The sequence below is a fragment of the Mercenaria mercenaria genome, chromosome 18 (assembly GCF_021730395.1).
Source record: "Mercenaria mercenaria strain notata chromosome 18, MADL_Memer_1, whole genome shotgun sequence".
Lineage (NCBI taxonomy): Eukaryota > Metazoa > Mollusca > Bivalvia > Venerida > Veneridae > Mercenaria > Mercenaria mercenaria.
This window is the reverse complement of record NC_069378.1, coordinates 51,922,813-51,947,596: the sequence shown is the minus strand read 5'-3', so window position 1 is coordinate 51,947,596 and position 24,784 is coordinate 51,922,813. Positions and strand designations below refer to the sequence as shown.

At 32.8% G+C, this 24,784-nt stretch overlaps 1 protein-coding gene across 1 annotated transcript; it reads right to left on the bottom strand.

Annotated features, from left to right (window-relative positions):
- Positions 1–1,435: 1,435 nt before the first annotated feature.
- Positions 1,436–23,882, bottom strand: LOC123538390 (guanylate-binding protein 1-like). Its single transcript, XM_045322462.2, has 13 exons — positions 23,637–23,882; positions 17,771–17,916; positions 16,112–16,295; positions 15,230–15,306; positions 13,814–13,845; positions 13,282–13,469; positions 11,949–12,082; positions 11,096–11,205; positions 7,053–7,480; positions 6,121–6,395; positions 4,163–4,378; positions 2,942–3,038; positions 1,436–2,119 (listed from the first exon to the last, which is right to left on the bottom strand). Exons 1-13 carry the CDS (start codon positions 23,680–23,682, stop codon positions 1,947–1,949), a joined length of 2,106 nt encoding a protein of 701 aa, XP_045178397.1. The 5' UTR covers positions 23,683–23,882; the 3' UTR covers positions 1,436–1,946.
- Positions 23,883–24,784: the final 902 nt, after the last annotated feature.

Genomic DNA, 24,784 nt, shown 5'->3' with positions numbered 1-24,784 from the left:
GTGACGGTTTCATTTTTTTGCGAACCTGAATCGTAAGCAAATTATCCAAACCAGTCAAAATTCCAGAAAGGTTACGATCTAAATTCTTTCTAGTATTACAATATCCAAAGTATGACTGTCACTTCATCTTTTTACTTTCAGATCATGCCTCAGGACTAGAATACGAGTCTGACATAGATTATATGTAGGTGTAATAAAAAAAATTCTAGAATCATTTCTGTTACAATAATATCTATCATGTATGTTACATGAATGTTACAATTTCATAACACAGCTCGATATTTACCCAAAATATTATATCCGGATACGATTACACTTTTCTCAAGTTTCAACAATATATTTTACAAATTGTGATGATACGAAGACATTTTGCAGCAATTGGCAGTATCTGACATTGAAGTTTACGGTTAAATTACCTCTTATTTAAATCTTTTCATAAAAAAGTTGTTTCGTTTCGTGAAAGCAGCCAAACATAGACGATCTACTTTCGATTTCAAAAACTACAAGAAAATACAATTTAATGTTTCGCCGATTTGTTTATTTCTCAAAAAATAAGAATTAAAATCATTTTTAATATCTGTAGTAACTAAACAAACCAGTAAGAGCTTCTTCTTCCGATAATTTATCCGTTTACTGATTGCAAAATTCATGTATGTGTGTAGAAACCCACGCAAAGTTTATAGAAATCATACGATGCGTGTATACGTTCAATATGGGAGAATTAAGGCTGATCGGGATCGGCTATGTTACCTTACGCATCCAGACGATTCAGATTTTGTTTTTAAAAAAGCATTGTGTGCATTTCTGTAATATTATATACGTTTTCATACGCTTAGAAATTTTGCATTATTTCTATACGTAATTTACGCTAATACGCATCTTATCTGTAGCCCTGTGGAACTATTTTTTGTCTTTCACTGGATGTTACGCGAGCTTTGTAAGCCTGCGCAATTCATAAAATGCACATTTATGCTTAATGAGTTACATTCGAGTATTGCACAATTACAAGTCATAAATATGACAGATTACATCGTATATTGGTCATAGCAAAGGGAATTCACACAACTTAACTTCATTCATGCACTGAACTGTTTGAATTGAGAAATCTAATGGAACTACATCCCTTCACTGTGTTATTTGGTCAATTTAGAGAATCGCTGAACAGCAAGGACTCGTCAAAACGATTTCATCGTTTAGCCGACTCAAAAATGAGGCTTCATATTGTCATGTTGTAATTTAACATCCAGGAGGAGATCGAATTATTGCTTATATGGTCCTATTGTTTGTGAAATGGTCCGTGTTATTCAAAGAACGTATGGTGGTTGGAATAAAGATTTAAAAATCTTGCATACCGGGTGTGACATCGCGGGATCAAATATATTATATTCCTCACGGCAAATATATTAGAGTCCTTTTAGGTATGATATTATTATGATTAGTTTCAACCAGATAATGCTTTATTTAATAGAATATTATGAGAGTGAGAGGTGTTGCATTTTCTATAACCTCTCATAACAGAATCAATCAGACCGAGTCTGCTATTACTTTGCTTGGTTGCATTTTATACTTTTAAAGGATCTTCTTACAGATTTCATCAAGTAAGTAGTAGTTCAGTATTCAATCGTTTTTTTGTTTTGTCTTTTTTCAAATTCAAGAAATTATCACACAGGCGCTTCATTCCAGTTTGAGTCATCTGTTTACATATTTTTACAATTAAGAAATAGTAAATGTTGTTTCTTTGATAATATTTAGGTGAACATTTCTCGAAACCTTTGCATTGTTTTCATATATTTAGACTGAATCTCGCTGATGGGTATCTGAAGTACTCTCTCCTCTATATCTTTCCAACGCAGTTTCTATTTGTTTATACTTTGATATTTAATCATGTACAAATGTAATCACAGCAAGTTAAGGAAAACGTTAACATCGGTGCATTTCTCTTGTATTTACATTACTACACAAAGTGACTTTTGGTTTATCTGTTCATGGAGGTCTTCGTATTCTGTACGGAGGGTCTTCAACTCTTCTTGTAGATACTTGTTTCTCATCTCTAACTCTCTATCGTGAGCATAGTCCATTTGTTCTTGCATTTGCTTATTCAATTCTTCATGTAACATTTCTGTAACATATATTGTAATTGAATAATACGTGGTGTAATATCATAATTATTCTTAATCAAACATTAGACGTATTGAAAAGAACTCTGAATGCAGAGTTTTAAATGAATGTTAATTGCAAGTGCAGTTGTACTGGTTGCAATGTTATTAGGGTATTAGAGCTGATAGGAGTTTGCTTACAAAGTAAAACAATAAATTTTCATTAATTTTGAAATAACATATCATCCGAATCTCTTCTGTATGCAAGGCCATTTCTAAATTTCAAGAAATACTGATAAAATAATACTAAATGCTATTTTTACAGAGAAAAAAAAAACAACAACATATGTTTGTTGTCTTTCTGCTGGCATTTTCTTTTCTAGAATTACTGGTAAAATAATACTATATGCTATTTTAATTGAGAAAAACAACAACAACAAATGTTTGTTGTCTATCTGTTGGCATTGTCTCACACAGTTCATTTATCTGGAGATTAAAACAAGGTTTATCTTAAATACAATCTAAAATGTAAATCATATTGTACTGCACTACAATGTAACAGCTTTTGCACCACAATGTTACTCATATTGTACTAAAATATAACGTATACAACAATACAACAAACAGTAAATACCCGTTATTTCTTTCGGGCATATTCAATAGTTGATGGTATGGGAAACATGTTTTTAACTTTTTATTAACAAAAACATGCTTACGTTATTACTTTCTCGTTTTTAAACTGTCCATGTGATATAATTTCCCTGGTGGCACCTACCCGCTGAAATGTTTTAAATACAACAATCTATTTTTTAATTCTACAAGCATTTAATGTTAATGAACCATACCATATCTTTCGTCATCAGCCCGCTTTGTTGCTGTGGTGTATATCTTCATTTTATCATCATGAATGCTCGCTTTGAACTCTCGTAAAGCAATACAGAGCTGGAAAATTGTTAAGTTCATAATAGTTCAGTTGCTTCTTATAGTTTTCAAAATCGAGTATTCATTCAATTTTCCACGTTATTTGCTTTTGATACATGTGAAGAAAGTAAATGCACAACATAGACAGACAGACTCTTTCGTTTAAATAACAGATAAAACTACAGGTTCAATTATCTAAACATTGCATCATTTACCAGGCTTCAGTCAGGGCAATAAAAAATATCATGTATCTTTGTTAAGCCACGCGACTTTGTCTGCCAAAACTGCCATTCATCTCTCTAATGAATCTATTTGATTTGAATAATGCAACCTGTATGAAATAGCCACAACCATCACAGAAATAAAATCTGTGGAACGACCCTTTCGAAGCATACAACACAGCCCAGAAAGATAACAGCAGACTCAGTTTGATTGAGTCTGTTCATTAGAGGTTATGGTATGTGCAACACCATTCAAGCCCCTACCACAGGCTTAAGCTTTTCAAGTAAAAATATATGTACTCCATGATACAAAATGACCAGAAAATATAACAAAACTAGGTTAAATTCAGTAAGCAAATGCTTTTAATCAATAATGTATCTGTATATTAATGAAGGCCAATGCTAGGGGGCTTTGGTGGGTGTTGCATTATGTCATTATCTCTCATGAACCTATCATTTTTCTAACCTTTCAAGTCTTACCTAGTTCATAATTACAGACTCAGAATGCAGTTGAATTTTCATAATTATATGTAGCATTGATAATTGATAAGGCTTGCAGTGTATTGATTTAAATATCTCTTCTCGTTTCAATTTAAAATTCCTGCTGTCGTTTCATTTGTTTATGGCACTAGGGTTTCAGAAAAATAAACCGACTGACGTCTGTTTGTAATTTACATGAACATTGATGACAGCAATAACCAAACTTTATACGATAATTTACAGACGATATTGACCACAGAATAATGCTTTATCACCTGAATCTATTTTGAAAGAAAGCACAATTCACATGCGAATTCAAACAAGTGGCGAAGACATACAAGAGTTTGCAGAGTCTAAATTATTTGTGTATATATAATAAGAATCACATATGAACATATTTGTAAAGAGGCTTCGACTGTTATTTTAGAATTAAAAGATAAATACCTCGTCCTTATCGTACTCTGTCATTTTCTGAAAGAAATCTGTCTCCAGCTTTGCCATATCAGTTTCGTACAGCTGGTAACCATCCTTTTCTTCATACTTCCCCTTTGCATTTCGAAATAAGTCTTTGTACATGCTTTTCAATATCTCGTGGCTATCAGTTTGACATCTCTTGCTGACTTCCACTCTTAGACCTTCGACGTGTTTTTTCATTTCAGCCTGTAAAATAAACATTTACTTATTTACTTCTCACTTCGCACATTTCCTGATCGAAATAAATAACTAAAAAATAGTCCCCGCCGACCCCTTTCGAATATTACCAAATAAACAGGACATTTTCAGAAGAAAGCTACGGTAGGGTAGTCAATCCCGCTAATATAACTACTCCCACTTATGAAGTAACTGACCAATTACAGTTTTGGTAATTCTGTACGACCACTACAGCTTGAAAACCATCAACCCTGCCTGGGAGCCTGATTAGCTCTTCAGTGATAAAGGTATTAATGGTTGTTAATGTGGTTAACTGAAAGTGTTTAGTATATGCAGATTGAGTTTGGAACTACACAATGATTTTCAACTAACAAGTAAAATAAAATTCAAGTTTCTGTACAAGTCTATGAATGGCTACTCTCAATATTTAAAATAGATAGAACTGCTTATGGAAATAGTGTAAGAAAAATATTCATTATCCTCAATAGCTTGAACAGTATTTGGGGTTTATTACAATCTTGTTTTATTTTCTCCATGATTTTCTTGTCCTTTGGGATCATGACTTCCATTCCGTTTTGCTATAATAGAATTCCGATAAGACCGGTGATAGTGGGCTTGAGGGATGTTGTGCACATTTCATTAGTACCCCTCATGAACAGACTCAATCATACTGAGTTTGATATCATTTTGCTTGGTTACATTTTCCCAAAGGATCATCTAATAGATTCTATTATTATCTTGAAAGCTTGCCTAAACCTAATCCCTGAACATACGCGTAAAACTACAAACCATGCTGAGAGTTTAAGCCAAATATTGAATCATCAGTGCTATGAAGAATAAGAATCTAGACGCACGCTGAGAAAAAAAACATACTGATACACGCAAGTCAACGTGCCATGGTGAGTAACAACATAATAATGTATGCTTCCTTTGTTCCCAAAATATATTAAATATATGGCTTAAAAGCCGTGAAAAATATTTCCCTACTTAATCTCTGTGTTGTTATATCATTCTTCTCATTTGGAATCATGGAGTGTATTGACAGAGTGCCGCTTAAGCTGTTGCTGGAAGGCGTGATTCACTATCTCTAACAAACAGGCCGAGTCTGCTATTATTTTCCTTGGTTGCGTTCTATGCTTTCAAAGGATGTTCCAATGATACACACAAAACGTACTACAATCCAAATGAGATATATAATACATTCTAGAAGTTTGTTCTTCTTAAATTTGACTCTGCCTTTCGTGGTATTGCACTCAAGGTTCCATGTTTAAGCACATCTGGGGAAGTTTCTAAATTTTATCTTGGTACTTGGAACATTTGCAAATTTTCAGTGCTGCCACCCAGCGGCTAGAGAACGATACCTTGCATTTACTTCACCGTCTACGAACAAGCTTTATCAAACCGAGCATACAACATTTTCATTTTTGTTGTTTTTGGCAACCTCAGGAGTTTCCACTTTTTCTATTTAGATCGAATGGTATCAGTATCAGTTTAAGAACTTTAAAAGCCGTAAAATGTTTATACGTATAAAGATGAAAGGTAACGGTAGATTTAAGACATTTTAAGGCACCAATTTTTCCGTGGAGGAGTAAGACGATACGTGTATCTCCAGACATTATTTCAGACATGGTTACGTACATTGGAAGAAAACACAACCTCACATAAGCCAGCTTCATTACAACCAAGTGAAACACTTATACAACAGGAATATATACGGAATTAACAAGCAAGTATTTGAACATGATATTTACTGTTGCTTGGTCCTCAAAATCGTCCTGACGAAACAGAAGAGAGTCCTTTCTATACTTTTTAAGCGTTTGTTCATAGGCGATTAAAAACTTATCCTGCAACGCTTGCTTGCTTTTGGGAAGTGTTTCGTTGTTCATATCGCTCTTAAATTGCGACAAAACTTTGCTTAAGATGCGTTTATTTCGCTGCATGGCGGTTTTTGTGAAAGCATCCTCGAAGTGTATTGGTGACCCATTTCGAAGGGCGTTCACGTATGTTGTAACAAGCGCTGCAAAATCTGGAAAAGACAATGTTTTCTCCTTTGTACGTATATGCTACCCAAAAGTTATGCAAAATTAACATTGACATCGGGGAAATGATTTTCAAGAACATTTATTTTTTGAAGAAATTGCAGATTTGCAGATTGAAAAAAAGTAACAACTGTTAAATGTGACTGGTAAAAATGACAAAATGTCAAAGAAAGTATTGAACTGAATCAAAGCTCTACCCGGTTGAGGTTATAATGATGCAATGCAGTGGATGAATACAGTCTTGGCAGTATATATTACAAACATGTAATTGCCAAAAACTATTTTTGATTACCAAAACATTATTAAATTCGTTCGATTGGACTGAAATAGCGCTATAATAATATTATAATGCTTAAAAATATCTGTAAACGCTCCGAGAGGTATTTAAGGTCATTAAGTGCTTTTGCATGGTGTTTAAACACATCCTCGAAGAGTAGGGTATTATTCTATTCTTCATTTGATAGCAGAAAAAAACGAACTACTACATAAACACGGGTGTTATATGTAATCCCAAAATCTTGCAATGTTGTTACACGAAATTTCTAATCAAATGCGTTACTTTCTATACTCTTTCCATTGACAGATTACGTAACATCGTTAAAAAAATAAGGAAAACAATTCAATACGAGAATAATATTTTTTACCTGCGCCATCTAGTTCCTTTTTACTTGCGTTACATATATACTTTGGCTTTCTTCCATACACGTATGTTTTCAGCTTGTCCGCATCTTCAACAAATTCTTTCCTGAGATCACACTTGTCGAGTTGTTCAATATTTTGAAGCTGTTCCCCAACAGCTGGTTGTGCGACAGTAAAGCATTTTCTCTTCGGAAAATAACTTTTAATACTTTCCTTAATTTTGTCGAATTTAGCGTGTTCGGCTTTTAAGGTCGTTTGGAGATTTGTCTCTAAATATTCATCCGCCGTCTGTTTCCTTCCTCCTCGTTCCAACTTCAAGTGAAAATCTCGCAAGCAAATGACCAAATGTGGAGACACAATAGGAACATGCCTATCGTTGTACTGGCTATCACCACTCATCACTTTGATATTTTCTGTCAGCATGCTGATGAAACTAAACATGATTAAGGAAGAAATCTTATTCTAAAATACTGTAGATAAATAAGTATTAAATACCTCTCCTAAACAGACTCAATCTAGTCCAATATTATTTTTCTTGGTCTCGTTCTATGGTAGAAAGAGATCTTTTTTTTAGATTACACTTCATTTAAGGAAAACGTTGTATACTCCGTTTAAGTGGTGATCACCAAATATCCGGAGTTTTGCTCTTTCTCACAAACCGTTCAATAGTTTTCAGAAATTATTTTTGTAGTTCCTCTTCTACGTCTGTATCCTTTTGCCATCTTCTAGGGAGTTTTAATATTCCCTCTGCAAACTAGGAAGTAGACCTACCGCTGAGATAACTACTGAAATCAAAGCCGCCATGTACTTTTTATCTTTACAAGATGGTAGTAATGCATGGTTTGCATGAACGAATTTATAAATGTATGTATCTAGTTACAAATTGACATTGGTATATAGTAGGTCAAGACAATGGGTTTAACAACTAAACCTAATATTGAATTATTACAGTATTATGTACAGCACTTTCAATTTCTTAAACTATACTGAAAAGAGATGAATTGAATAAGAAGTTGTGAAAATATATTTATTCAGGAAGGCCAAAATTGTCCACCTGATGTTTAGCTGTATCATATCTGTATCATCATTTTCGTAATTTTCATGAAGGTTATATGGAGAGAGAAAGTAGGTCGTTAGGTTGTGATGTACAAAATGTATCTTTAATTTTAAATCATAATGAAGGCCTATCATAATATTGTCAAACCTCTTAGCATATTTTCTGGTCTGTATTCAAAAACAATTAGAATGGCCAAGGTAATCCATTTTATTAAAGGGATGTAAACAAGATCAAAATAACTATCATCCCGTATCTATATTAAATGTCATAATGTCATATCTAAAACATAAGAAACAGAAACGGTTTGTGAGAAACAGAATACTAGATTTTTAATATCTAGGAAAACTTAATCAGGATTAAGACCAGACTGTCCTTATTGCAATGGTTAATGATATTTATACAGCTAGAGACAATATCATCCTCTCATGTACAGATTTCTTGATCTCTATAAAGCTTTTAATTTGATCGACCATCAACAATTGTATCAATGTCTTCAGTTACGTCACATTTGTCATAATTCAGGTGGTTATGGTCATACTAATTCTACATATGTTCACTAGACTTTCGATTTTCAATATATTTGCCGATTGTAACTGCTACGGATGAAACAACTGATAAAATAGCGGAAAACTTTTCGAAGGGCGTTCGCGGGTGTGGTAACAAGCGCTTCAAAATCGGGCAAACCATTCAGCAGACCTGCATAGTAGGCAGGAACGGTGTGTCACGAATAGTATGGCATTAAAATGTAACATACCAAGTAGAGATGGTACCTAAAAAATTCAAATTCATCTTTACATATTTTTTTCAGAGTGAAATGATAGCTAAGTGCACCACTTTTTTAAATATATTTATACTTTCCTCTTCTCCATGTAAAAATAGAATTATTTGATATTTAAAAAACGACTTTTTCAAAATATCTGAAGCAAAATGGACAACTCTTGTATTGACAGCTTTTCAATGATTTTAGGATTTCCCCCATTATAGTCTTTATCAAAAGTTTCCACAGGTAGATAAATTCAATAGAGTATAATGTAAGTTTAGTCTACTTTCAACACTTTGAAAGAGCCTATACTGAACTTCCTTTTGTCTTTTAATAAAGTCAAAATCCAAGACTAGCCAAGAGTCTAAAACGCTTGAAAAAATTCTGTGTGAAAGAGAATGAAATGCTCTTTATCATAAGCTTGCCAAAACCATACCAAAAGTTTACCTGAAATAAGTTATTAAAGATTTTATAATGTAAACAAACCCCTACACCATTTTACCATCAATATTTCCCATTCATAAATGCACTCAATTCAGGTGATAATTGCAGATATAATTGTAAATGGGAGGCCCTAACAAAAACTTTTTTCTTTTTTTTTTCAAGTTCTGTAAACAGTTTAGGTAAAAAATTATTGTTGATATCTGAAGTTACTCGCTCACTTTGTTAAAAACAATAAATAAAACATCTTATTGCTTGTTTAAGTATATGACCTGTATCGAAAATCATCAAATAAAGCAAACTCCATATACTTTTTCAGCATTTATTTGTTTTTCAATTAAAGCAATGATCGTGATAGTTCCATCCAGAGAATGTTGAATTGCTTAAAATACATTACATAGAGTCATTATCTATTAGTCACCTTCAAATGTTGTAATTACAACCACTACCTTAAAACATTGTAATTATATTTGACTACAATTATTTTTTGTGTTACATTATTTGAAGCAAAGTACTCCTGAACAGTAAGAGAAACTCTTCCAAATGACTAAAGCATAAGAAACACTTTCAAAATGATTCATTTAAGTGATAAATATACGCAATCTAGCTACTTTGTTACACAAAAGTGATACTAGTTTAACTTTTTTTTGTTATTTCTCATTGTTGGATATAGAAATTTTACATTTTAATATATAAATTTTGTGTAAACCAATGTATCACCATTAAGAACAATAAATAACATTGACTAAAAGATCAGAACTTAATAACGTTTCTTAATTTCGTAAATTTTCTTTAAAGGAATTTATGCATTATTTTGCATTATCTTCATGCATTACTAAACTTTCAATCAGGGCCTCACTACAACTTATAAAATAACTGTCAGTGTAAGCCATGAGAAAAGTGTGCATATTGTATATTGAATACAATGAGATTTAAACAAATGTAGGTCATATTTTGTCTGCCTGATCAGTTGTTGGAAAAAGGACCCATCTGATTTTTCTTTCACTTTTGTCCAATGTTTTATGTTAGCTTCAATTTATTGGTCAATTCAGAGTTGTTTCCCTTAGATTTACTTGGTAGGTACCATCTCTATACCAAGCTGATATTGTCTAAAACAAAAACAAAAACAGGACAGATAAAGTATCAGGCTATTGGAAAAGAAAAACGTAGGAGAGACTACTGACATCTCCCTCATCTGGTCAGCTCAAGTTAAAAAAGACAATTTAGAAAATGTTACTTTCCGCACTGCTTACTAAAATTAACTAACCAGGAAGCTCTTCTGCAATACCTATGTACTTTCACACATTGACTACTGTGGTACAATATAGGGCAATTATAGTAAAGAACTCGTGGGCCAGCTAGGTTATCAAATTTCAAAAGAAAGCACCTAGACATATATTTGACAAGGAGTTAGACACACTGTCTGAAACACTGTTTTCTGAACTCAAATTGATGAGATTTGAAGAATTATCCATTACAAAATGTCAATATTAATATACCAAGTTATTCACAGTACTGATCCAAATTGTTTACAAGTCAAATTTCCCCATAGTGCAGATATACGTCCGCGAAATCTGTGATCGAGAAAAAAGTCAATCAAATATAAAAATGTTATTATGTACGTGTATGTAAACGAAGGGCCACAGCGAATATTGGTCAATGACCAACTGTGCTTACCGTTTAAATTAAGTCATTATTATTATCTTTATTATTATTATTATTATCCAATTTATAAGTAAAACGCTATTTTTCAGTGAATGCTTCCTGTTATTAGTTGTAAAAAAGGATACGCCAGTTTTTCCAAAGCACCATAATCAAAGACCCCTTGAATGTTAAGAACCATTGTGCTGCTCATTAACAGAGTGAGACAGAACAGCTGGTTGTCATGGTCCGGATTTCCCTGTACAGAGAAAAAAAAGACGTTTCAATGTGAAAGTTTCAAATGTGTTAATATGTAATCCATCTTTAAGTTAATTAAAAACGTGATGATACATTTTGAATGAATAAGCTCAGTCAAACGAGCCATAATATTTTCATATTTGAGGTGTCAGATGAATTTCAGTTTTCACTATTTTATGATTCCCTGCACGGTTAAAGAACCTGAGTTATACATTTCAAATTTCTGTTAACAGTCACTATATTTAATAAATGATGAAAATTAGAGAAGGGGACGATATCCATTTCAACTGGTTTGTACAGCGATATCAGCGCTCAAATATATCCAACGAAAAAAAGCAGTAATCAATTATTTTTGAAATATAAAAATAGAAACTATTCATTTTACTGCCTAAATTTATTATGAAATAGATAATTAGAATGGTTGTAAATCATGTAACTTATGCAAAGAACCATTATGACTCTGACCTAGACGCCAAAGAAATTTCAGAAATTGACTTGACTTGACTTGACTTGAGAAATAGCTGAACTGATTTAAAATGTGTTCAATTTTAATAAAGGATCTTATTTATCGTTTACTGATTGTTTATAAGTGGAAAGCCAATTAAGAAGTACTTCTAGAAATTTTCTTGGGGTGGGGGGTGGGGGGGGGGTGCGTGGGAGGGGGGAAACAAGGGAAGGATATTTGTGTCGGAATTCGGAAGTTCCATAAACAGAAAAGCATAATATTGATTATCACAAAATTACCTTCTCTGGATCGCCTAAGCCTTCTGTATCGATAAGTAATAGCATTTGGTTGTGTTTCCGAGGATCTGGATGCTGCTTGCACCATGCCCAAATGCCTTTTGTTTCTGACTGAACTGTGTCCCCAAGACCAAAGCCTAATATATAATTAATGTACCATTTGTAACAGGAATAACACGCAAAGCCCATTTTGGACCCACTTCCTTAATGAGGAAAATATCTACAGGTTTTGCCTTGTATTAAAAAGAAAGAGGTCCGGAACTTTTAATCGATACGTATAGTAGAGGAAATGCTTACACATTGCGGTTCAAAGTTTATATTTGATCTTATGGCTGATGTTACTACTTTGTTTCAACTTTGAAAGTTGACTACAACGCCGTTCAACGCTTTGTGTAATGGATTATTTAAGACAATATCGATATGATCTTTCCGTATCTTAAAGTCCCAAAGGAGAGATTAGCCTTTTCTCATTTTGAATTACTTTGTGGTCGAACAATCTGAAAAGAGCTATGGGCTAGTAAACACTTACGGGTATGTAATGGATTTATAGGAGACATTAGAGGATAATTGTCAAGTAGCTCAGCAACATTAAGAAGAAGTAATGACAAGAACAGATTGTATTAAATTAAAACAGAAAGACTATTGAAAGTGTAAGAACTATCAAATATAGGTACTGAGATCAAAGGAATGTTATGTCCCGTACAGTAACGCTTAATAGGTAAATATGATTACCAATAGCTTGTAAAAGAAATGTAGTGACATTATTAGAGAAATTTTGAAAGGTGTTGACAGATATACCCAGAAATACCCTTTCAGCTGAACCTTTTTATTTTTAACCTATAATAAGAAGTAAGGGTTTTCTACTTTTGTTTCGTTCGCATTCAGTAGACAAGATGTTGAAGGCGGTAAGGCAAACACATAAAAAAAATCCAAGCTATTTTTATACAGTGTTTTATCATATATTGATTTTATCAAGTCCCTTTGTCCGCAAATGCCGACCCCTTGACTGCCTTTGAAACTCAAATGAGTTTATTTCAATGTCAAAAACAACTCTCACTAGATTGACGAAAAAGGTATACAAATTAAGGATTCAGATAGGTTTCATTGACAACTTATCATATAAAATATTATGGCCAGAACATGTTGGATGTTTCATCAGTGTTATTCAAGAATCTAAGAGAAACTAGGATTACAGTTAATTATTACCAGCTGAACTCATTTGAGAGTGGTTAGTACAAGAATGTTACAGGTAAAATTTCGTAGTTTCCGATCATTTACCATCATTTAAAAAGAACTGTTTGTTTTTTTTTTCCTTAAAAATATCAATTTTCCAAACCTTTTTTCTCCCCTGCCAACCAGTTCATTAGATAAGATTTTCCTGATCTGTATAAACCACATACTCCAACGATATTAAGTTTGTGATCTATTTGCGAAATTTTGTTCAAAACATCTCCATTGATCTCAAGTCGCCCTTTATCATCCGTAAAAATCAAACATCCTGGTTCGTTTAAAAGTTCAGCTTGTCTACGTTTAAAACCAGAAAAATATCTTTTTTTGGTTATATGCAATAATGAAATTCTGTACCTAACAATACAAAACATACGATATAGATAGATAAAAATTCGATATGTGTTTATCAAAATTTGTTTATATTAGTACCTAGATTATAACACTGTTTTATGTTAGAAAGATTTCAGTTCGTTCAACTTCTGTATACTATATAACGATATGCACATCTCTATTGTTCAAACATATAAATGATCATTGTTGAAACTATGAAGCGTCTTAACTATGAGAGCAACTTTAAGAATAAATACAATATTTGAAAACACATGTCAATACATTATGAAACACATCTACACACTTACCTTTCCTGTAATAAAGATTCGGATAGATGTACCTGTAAAAAAAGATTGTTATATTTTGAAACAAATGTATTTGTAAATATATTATGTAAATATATTTAGCGGTCCATGGGACGTTGGGACAACTTTTGTATGAAAATAATTCGAACGACTGTCTTACCCTTATATAATCGTAATAGGCGACTGATAGGGTCTAATCACTTAGTTGTGTTGTAACTCTGTTTGGTGCCTCATAACCGGTACTGTGTAGATGCATCGTAAAGCTCAAATAAATCAACAGTGTAAACGTGTTTTGGCATTTGGGTACTACATTTACAATTAAAGTCTCTCTTTGTCTCATTGTAAGACTGAAATATCTTGCACAAGTGAACACCAGATGTAATATTTTCACACGTGGCATAGCCACGAATTAAAATGTAAGATATGGTATCCGTGAGTGAAAGCTATTTTGATCTTATATGTAAAACAAAAAAAATCTTTTTATATTTTGTTTTAGCTAAATCTACCCATTTTAAAGTTGCTTACTAGTGAAAAATATATTTGATATTTTTCACTGTGAAAATACCAGATATATTTCAGTGTATTTTGATAATTTACTAAAATAAAAAAAAAAAACATGTAATAAGGCCTTTATATGGTAAAATCGTGCAAATATTAAAAACTAATAGTTCAAGATGTAGCTTTGTAATTTGCCAAAAACCTGTTGAAAATATTCCTGATTTATAGCCTTAGTAATTGCAAAATATTTGTTCAAATACATCGTGCAAATATCCCTGATTTATGCTTTAACACGGGCGTTTAAGTGCGTGCAAGCCGAACTCCATACAATCAATGTATTTCATTCCCAAATGGAAATCCGTTCACGTTGTTATTTTTCCACTAATTAATGTTGTTAAAATTGATAACGTGTTGTACATTTTTAATGTTATAAATATTTACACTGTCTCCTAACGGAGATTGTAGGAACTATTGTTTTCCTAAAAATAGAAAGAAAAAAAGAACACAGCCAGCAAACAGTAGTGACATTTGCACAAAAATACATAGACGTCGTACAACAATGGGATCACAAGCAAACAAATCAAATAAAAGTATACAATGGGGTATTACCCTTGAACAGTCAATGGCAAAACACAACCGGACAGTTTAAACTGAGTATCACTCTCCCGCTCTTTCCAAAGTTACATGATACAATCTAGTGTAAATTTATACACGATAGGTGAATGTCATGTTTAAGCAATGTCTAGGCTATTGTCATTTTAAATGTTCTTTATATTCAATTATTCTTTGTTAAAGTATGTTTCAGCATAGCTCCATTACCATCTACAGATATAAGTCATCGAGAAAAACACGTTCGAAAAAGAATAAAAAAAGTCAAGTAATTCAAAATAAGGTTATTTCAAATGGAAATCCTTCACTTACTTGTGTCAAACCGACTTTAATATCGTCTTCGTACATTTCCGACGAAAAACTGTCCACATGGTGAATAGGTTTGGTATCTGAAAAAAATGTAATCTGCATTATACAACGTTATAGAAACGGTCTATTACAGCTGCCCTTTTAAATATGATCCTGGAAGTTTGAATATGTCAATTAACATATAATCATACTAAGTCTTGTGGACATTTTATTTGTTTTTCAAATATCTCGTCAATAAATTATCTAATCAAATAGCTATTGTAACACATAGTTACGACCAATCCTCTACTTAGTAAAAATACGTAACCTATACGATACTGGAAAACTACTGAGCCATGCAGTATATATCCAATATGAGTTATTCGCATGTGATCTAGTAGTTGGCATTTATTTCACCCTTAAAAAAATGGGTTTTCGATGTAGATTCGAGCCTCACTCGGTGCGTTGAATTCTTTATGTGAGGAAGCCGTCCAGCTAGGTTAGAGAAGGTCGGTGGTTCCGTGATGAAATAATTGAAGGAGGGGCATCTTGGGTCTTTCTCCCAAAATCAAAAGCTTGAAAGTCACCAGATCTATAAGTGTGTGGTGAGACGTGAAACCCAAACAAACAGATAGCTGGAATAACTTGGATATTTACTCTGTACTGTAAGTTTTGATAATTGATTTTGACTCAAGAGTAAAAATTTAGAAATTCTTAAATTTGACCATTTCTGAAATAAGACATAAACACAATTTGGTTTTTATAGGAAATGAAACGTAGTTTGCGTGGGGCATGCCCATTTATATCAAACAAAACTAAAAACTACTAAAACACGGATAAAATATATCTTATAAAAGACACTTTCCAAGAACGCAGACCCTTTACACTGAATTCCAGTCACGTTACCTTCAACGATGCCTGTATGTTTCTCTGTGTTTTCATGTTTTTCATTGTAACGTTCTAAAAGTGTTGTAGCCAGAAACGAGTAATCTCTCTGGATAGCTTTAATGAAATCACTGAAAGAATCAGGACCTCTTTTTGGTAATATCGACAGAAAGCGTGATATTTTCTTTGAATTTGTATTCTCAGCCTGAAATAAGTTAAAATGAGCCGAACCATGGGAAAACCAACACATGCGTTTGCGACCAGCATGGATCCAGATAAGCCTGTGCATCCGTGCAGTCTGGTCAGAATCCATGATGTTCGCTTTCAAAGCGTATTGCAACTAAAGAAACCGCTAGCGGACAGCATGAATCCTGACAAGACTGCGCAGATATGCAGGCTGATCTGGATCCATGCTGGTCGCAAACGCATTATGTTGGTTTTCACATGGCGCGGCTCAAATGATTTTATATTGTTCTCTAAATTGCCTTTAAAAACATAGCAAAATACTTCTATATCGAAAGACTTGAAGCATTCGTCTCTTGTATGATATATTAGCAAGATAACTAACTGTCTCAATATCTAACCGCTAAATGATATACACAATATGCATAGTGCCGAAGAGGTGGGGGAGATATATTCGCTTTAAAATACCTGACTAGTAATTGTATCTTCCGAAAAAAAAAACACTTAATTTCTACCTTGTCTCATCTATATAAAGAAGACTATAGTGAATACAGGGGAAACCTTAAAATTATCTTGTCAAAGGTTGTGTGATACCTTAGTCTTAGACATACATGTAATGTTAATCTTCTGTTATCATGTTATAAATGACATATTAGTTACATAAGAAGATATTTCGTCTTTGTTAAATACAGTGAGAGGTTTTGGCTGCAATTTTTAACATTGAAATTTCGCAGAGTATAAATTTGAGTTTGTCTGACACATTAATAAGCATAAAATGAGCCGTGCCATGAGAAAACCAACATAGTGGGTTTGGGACCAGCATGGATCCAGACCAGCCTGCGCATCCGCGCAGTCTGGTCAGGAGCCATGCTGTTCGTTAACAGTTTCTCAAATTTCAATAGGCTTTAAAAGCGAACAGCATGGATCCTGACCAGACTGCGCGGATGCGCAGGCTGGTCTGGATCCTTGCTGGTCGCAAACCCACTATGTTGGTTTTCTCATGGCGCGGCTCAAATAATGGTCCCTTTCAAAGGATCTTTCAAATAAAACAGAACGATAATCCCATGAGACTAGCTTTCAACGATATCACAGAATGAGAATAAATGTTCTATCAGTGCAGGATTCTCATATCTACTAGTTTTAATTATTTATGCATCTATACATACATTTCAAATATTTAATTACACTAAAGAAAATCGAAATTTGTCAAATCATGTTTACATTGGTATTGTGCTGATCAAAGGATTCGTGAAAAGAATCTAACAAATAGCAAAACCAGTACACATGTGCTATGATGTCCTTAGTGTGTTCTGTTAATGAAACAGGCAACAGAAATAATAAAATCACATATTTGGTTACTTTTAATAAAGCAATAACCCGTGCCATTTATATGTACCGGAGATAACACGCATGTATGACACTTCGTTTTCCATTTGATAACCAACTGCGAAGCATATTCTACTGATGAATGAAACAAGCTATCAATCATTTACAGACCTTTATTTCTTCGACATGAGCTGTTTTCAGAGTTCCGCCTGCCTCGAGCTTATCTAAAATATCATCATCCAAGATCAAATTGTCTTTTATTTCGTTCTGACATGTTCTCAACAATTCTCGTGCAATATTGTCCATCTTCGGATACCCTGCAAATAAGAAAAGCAATATTCCAATGCATACATACACGGACAATTTCCCTTTCGATAACTTGTTTTGTCAAGAAGATCTCGCTTTCACGCATCTTAACTTTCTTGCCATTAATTCTTTGCAAGGAAATTTATCTGGTGGTGCAGCGTAGGAATCCTCATAATATGGCCCAAATTGTGCACCCCCGCACAAGTGTGTCCATTTGTAACCCACTATACATATGATAATCTATATGATTGTATTTGTACATAACTTAAAAACTAAAAACATAGCTTACGTTAGTTTGGAATATTTGAACAGCGCTTTTCTGTGTGCCATTTTATTCATTTTATTGTAATGCGGTATGATGTGGTGTTATTCACGAATACAGTGGCTAAGAACACTTTTATAAGGGCTATCGACTTAAATACATACAAATAACGTTAATTTTCTGACAAAAACGATCTCGTCTTTGGATTGTATGCAACATCATTATATTAAAGGGAAAGGCAGTGTTGTTTTGATGTTAATTCCATCTGCTAGAATTTCTGTAAGCATTTCAAGAAGTGAAAGAATTTTCAAAATCGACTTAAAAGTGAGGAAGTTATGAGCTTTTGAATATTTTATCAAAATAACGGCCATTTTGTTCCCATGGCAACAAAAAAGCAAATTAGCGGATTTATTAAATTTCGAGACACATATTTGAGTTGTATTTACTGATTTCTGTAAAATAGTTCTCTACTTATTTCCAGCTATAGTGGAAGAAATTACCATGTTTTACACCTTACATTCAAAATATAATATTAATCTATTAAAAGGGTTATTTGCTAAATAAAGAATTCAACAGTGTGTAAATGACGTCATAAACACAAAAAAATGGCTGCCTCCATGATCAGTGATTTTCTTAAATTCCAAACTGCCATATCTTTTTCAATAGTGGTCCGAATCTAAAAATTCGTTCAGTGTTATGTACGGCTTGTGTATGGCTTTCATATGAAATTAACTTATTGTCAGGCCTTCCTTTTCCTTTAAGAAAACACAAAAACAAGTTTATATTTGTTTAGGCTTTTGCAGAATCCGCGGGGACCGAACCTTAACCTAATTGGCTTCTGCAGGTGTTGTTACACGAAACAAAACACGCAATGTTCTTGAAATATAACATAGTCGTGTTCAGGGTGTGTTTAACCAGGAAGGTTAAATGTGTGCTAACATATTCTTAAACACTTCAGCTATTAAAATTCGTTCCAGAAACGCGTTTTCATGGCCAAATACAAACATGGCTTGTTATGTTAAAATTAACATATATTCCTCACGAATAATGGCAAGTATATAGATAAAGAAAATTTTACACCATTTCACTAGCATAGTTCATGACCGACACAAACATGTTTTACATCTTAAGAACGCATAATAAGATTACACATTTTGACGGGAAGTTATATCAGAAGACTACACTGACATTCCTGCGCTTGTAGTAAACAATTAATGATTGCTGACCAGCAGAGAGGTATTTCTTACAAGAAAACCTGAACGCACGATATATTGCTATAACATAATTTAATTATGCAGAATACCTTGGAATTAGTTATTATACTGCAAAAAGCGTTAAAAGAGAATTCCTATAGTTTTCTTTCATAGATTTTTTTTTTCAAATTCACATATATGATACGAAATTTGTGCTGAAAATTTTAAACAATGAACAAATAAAAACAAAATTGTTTTGAACACACCCACTGTTGCTGAAACTGCCAGCGATTTTTCAACATTTTCATAATTTTCTGCTTTTTTATAAATACCAACCAAAATATACATCAAGACAGCGCAATAAGGTTTATTCTTTTTACAGATTCTGTTATATAGTTTACTTATTTGATATCATAGACATATTTGTAATACTATATCCTTACAATAATGGGTACAAATGAAAAATTAATATTGTTTCATATTCACTTTTGTGAACTCTTTTCAATGAAAAAATACCCACAGTGAAGAATATGTTTTTAAATTTTCAAAAAACTGTTTCATAGAATTTTTTCCTGTTTTTTCTTGTGTATAAATAATTGTATTGTGAGTATAAAAATGGCTAAAATGTATTGGTCACCAGGCTAAATTTTATGTTAAGACCGCTTGAACACAACACCTGTTCGGACGGAAAATGGCGCGAACATGACCAAATTGATTACATGTATATCTGCTAGGAGTTTAAAAAAAGTTTTACAAATTCTTAATTCTTTCTCTACTGAATACTAAATAATCTGAAAGGTGATATTGTCTTATCAGTACTAAGTCAGTTGTCTTACATTATATGAACAACACTGTCTTTGTACTGAAATGCGATGCGAAAACACAATCACAAAAAAGGCAAGATACCTGTCAGGCATGATACTTGTCAATACAACATAAACCAATATCAACATTTGGTTACTGATAAAACTTATCAAAAATTATTTCGATTCCCAGTAAGGAAGAACAACAAAATAATTATGATTAAAGGGAAAGTGTAACAGACATTGTACTACAAAAGTAATCGTAAATTTAAGTGGTCGTGTACCTTGTACGCCATACATTGTATTTTCTATTGTCTATAAGTATTAAACACAATAATGATGAAAGTTGAAACAGTGTATAACTCTTATGAAACATATATTCTCACTGACATAATCATCAAAATGTAAAGGATTCGTCAATGTATATTTGATGTTACACACTAGCTTATCACATCCTCATTCAATCTAGCTTATAACTTCCTCATTCGAATATCATCTTACAAAGGTGGCATCTGTATTATGTATTATGTTTCTCAAATATTTCGTAGCTAATGAGCTGATGTCCTTTAACTCGAATTATAAGTTTAAGCGTTGATACATTTTCTGGTCTTTTTGGATCATAGAGTCCATCTAATTTTACTGCAATAGATAGTCCGCTCAAACTGGTGGTAAGGTTTGGGTTTTGCACATTTCATTACATCTCGTGAAGAGACTCCGTGTTTAGCGTTGCTTTCTGTGACGCCAAAGGGTCATATTACACTGTGGTTTTCCAAGTTTTCTATTTTACTGATTTTGTTTAACAACATATATTTTAGAGGTTTTCATTATTTAAAAGCGTGTTGTAGTATCTATTGTCTGTCTATTGTTCACTAATCTTTAAACTCAAGCACATTTAGATAAAAATGAGTGAACGTTTCCGTTTAAATGTGATGTCGAGTGTTCGTCCCACTTAGAACACTTGATAATACGTTACATTTTAGTCTCCTTCTGATACATACATGTTTCTTTTTATTTTTTCGCAAAATTGATAATGAATAGTTTTATCATTTCAAGCAAATATAGAACAAAAACTTCGAAATATACCCCCTTTCTGCGATTATTATAATTGTGTACACATAATGAAACATTTAAAACAAAATAGCGTCTTTATCTTGTTATATTTGAGAAACAATTTAAAGTTTTACATGATAATCGACGATATATCAGTAACTTTTAAAAGGAAAATATTACAATTGAAAAACATACTCAGAAGATATAAATTAAACAATCTGACATTGAACCGAAAATATCATAGAATACTCATAAACAAGGATAAATATCTAGTAGCAAAGGCTACTCTCCAAGAACGCAAACCCCTCAAACCGTAATTCTGTAGCACTGTATACATGTACGTGTACATGATTTACATATAAACACAATATACAAAAACGTGCAAGAAAAACGTAATGGAACCTATAATTACCACAAGCATGTCAACGTTTATTTTATTTGAAGGCCTTTTGAGTCTGATACATTGTAACAAAGTTAACAAAATGTTACTCTTTAAAAATACTATACCTAAATAGATGAACACAATTCAGTAAATATATTTATATATATACTAATAAATGAACAGTAAAAACCAGATGACTGAATTCAGCTAAGAGGACCAAAATCATCATGACTCGAAAAAATAATTTTATGGTGACCGTCGCAAAAGTGTCGCTGATCATGATAATGATTTTTATCATTTGATAGAACACGGTCAGTGGTATGGTTATATCATATGCATGAAGGGTTTTCACAATCACAACACAGCTGGTACTGATAGAATATTTAGTGAATACATTTAATACTTCAACGTAAAATAACTCCAGTTTCTGAGACAAAAAAAGTTATTCTATTTATTTAGTCTTTAAAGTTTACAATTCCCGTATAGGTGCTTTCAGAAAGCAAACTTTTCACGTCGTATTGTACACACTTGCCGTAATGACTCACTGTTGTTATACTTTCCGTTTAATGTTAACGGATAATAGAGTTCCGCTTAAAGGCAAAGAAAATCTCCTATATAAGTGACCCCCCCCCCCCCCCCCCCCCCCAAATATCAGACTTTTTAATCCCAAATATACAAGATCTTGTCTGGTCCACTCTGATAAGGGTCCATAAAACCCCTGTAAACTTGACATGTAGCCTAATTATTGTCAGAGAATCATAAATTTTATTGCCTACAGGTAAATTGGTTATTTCCTGTGTTTTGCATTTTATTAATTGAAATGCTGTTTTTGTTTTTTTTAGTCCTTTTTCAGAATGTACACAAAATTATTTTAATTGATAAGATACTAATTTTGATTGCTCAGTCATGTTGAGTAATGTCCTGGCCAATTAAATTATAACTCTTATAGCAAAGCAATTCTCACTATAAAATAATCATTCAAAACTTAATAAGAGACATTACAAGTTTGTTTACTCAATGATTATGATCTGTTTATCAAAAGTAACAAAATAAAAACGAAAAAAAGATAATTGCTGGATTTTATTAGAAATTAAAGAAGCGTTCAGTTGCATTTTTAATAGATAAAGAAGGTATATAGACAGAAGGATGTTATATATTAAAATGCTTAATTCCTCTTGTGTTGTCTAAATAATGTTTACTTTTTTTTATGTATAATAAAATCCAGCAATAAAGATATATCATTGTTCAAAATACACAGTCATTTATTACTTCTAACAGCTATGTGCCTGAATGCATTTTTTTTTATATTTTTGGTAATAAAAAACAGCAATAATGAGATGTAATTGTTAAAAAACTTACTTTATTAAAAATATGATGAAAACACTGTTGTATCTTATCACTTTGTTTATTTAGCCCTAATTCAATCAAGCTTTCTAAACTGGTTATAAAGGTGAGAACCGATTTGCTATAAAGGTGAGAAATATCACCTGCAATTAATTTACTGCACAGTAGTTATACAGTAGCTTATTATGATAAACAGAAGCAAGTCTACCAATGGTCCCGACTTGTGTATTGGCCCTTATCGCCAATACGCAGACCTTATCATCTCCATAGGCCACATACCAGGCATACCAGAATCAGTGTCTTTAAGCAGATGCTAATGGCAATGAGAGCACATTTCATTACCTCTCATCAAGAGACTCAGTCAAAACGAGCGTACAACTGAGTTTGCTTGGTTGCGTTCTATTGCTTCCAATGGATCGTCTTACAAATTCTATTTTTAAGCAAATGGCAATCTTATCAGAAAGTATACAGTACGGCTACATTTAATTTATCATAATTATACTGAAACCTACAAAATTAACAGGAATGATTAGGTATGAAACAAAAATTCTGATATTACATTTTTTTTTAAATAAGATAGAATTATCACATTAAGTTTTGTCAAACAATTAGATGTTTTAGACTACAAAAGTATCAATGAATGTCCTTACAGGAGATATATCAAATTTTGAATTTCACTATAAAATAAGATACTCACAATCCACGAAGAAACTCTGGGCTGGACTTGTTGACACAAAAACCATTTAAGTCCAATCTACTGTCCACTACTATGATGTGGTCGTTTAAATAGAAATTGAAATAACTGACTGTAATGAATACATTTTAAGAAAACAATACATGCACTTAAATATTTCATTTCAAGTATCACTGAGCCGATTGTGTACTGTTATCTAGAAGCGCATTTCCTTGAAATCCTTTGCTTAATTTAGATACATAGCGACAATTTAACTTTCTTGATATCGATATAAATTTGTTAAAAAAAAAAAAAAAATTGATACGCCTTTACTGTAGGTGCTATGCATAAACAATACAAGTTTAAGAAAACATTGACATGTATCAATGCATAATTAGATCGGGTTAACCAATAAAAATGATAATTAATTCAAAATGAATTACAAATACCTTGTCAGTCTTTCCATTTAACATGTTTATGTCTTCGAATGTGATTATATCTGCAGCATATTTGCATCATTTTATTAATATATGAAAAGGACAGTTTTGGTGTTGTTATTTTCACCTTTTTATGTAAACATTGAGTTAATTCATTGGTATTACGTTAGATCTTCTTAAGTCTGTGTTAGAAGCTTGAGGGGTGAAACCGTTGCGCATATCATTACCTCTTATAAACGGTGTCTGTTGTTGTATGCGTGGTTGTAATCTGTACTACTAAATGGCCTTCTTATGAATTATATTATAATAATTGAGCCATGCCATGGGAAAACCAACATAGTGGCATCTGCACAGTCTGGTCAGGATCCATGCTGTTCGCTTTCAAAACCTATTGCAATTAGAGAAACTGTTAGCGAACAGCATGGATCCTGACCAGACTGCGCGGAAGTGCAGGCTGGTCTGGATCCATACTGGTCGCAAAGCCACTATGTTGGTTTTCCCATGGCACGGCTTATATATCTTTATGTAGTACTCACCGAACAGTGTGATCACATCGGATAACTTTACACAATAGGCTTTCAATACACACTTAATAGACAAGAGAATGAGAATGGAAAAGTAAGTTTGAAATAAAACGAGGCACGAGGGCCATATATTGCTTACCAGACACTTCCGCAACAATACATATTTAGATCTACAAAGTTCGTAAGAATCTTAATCATGGTTGATTTCCAG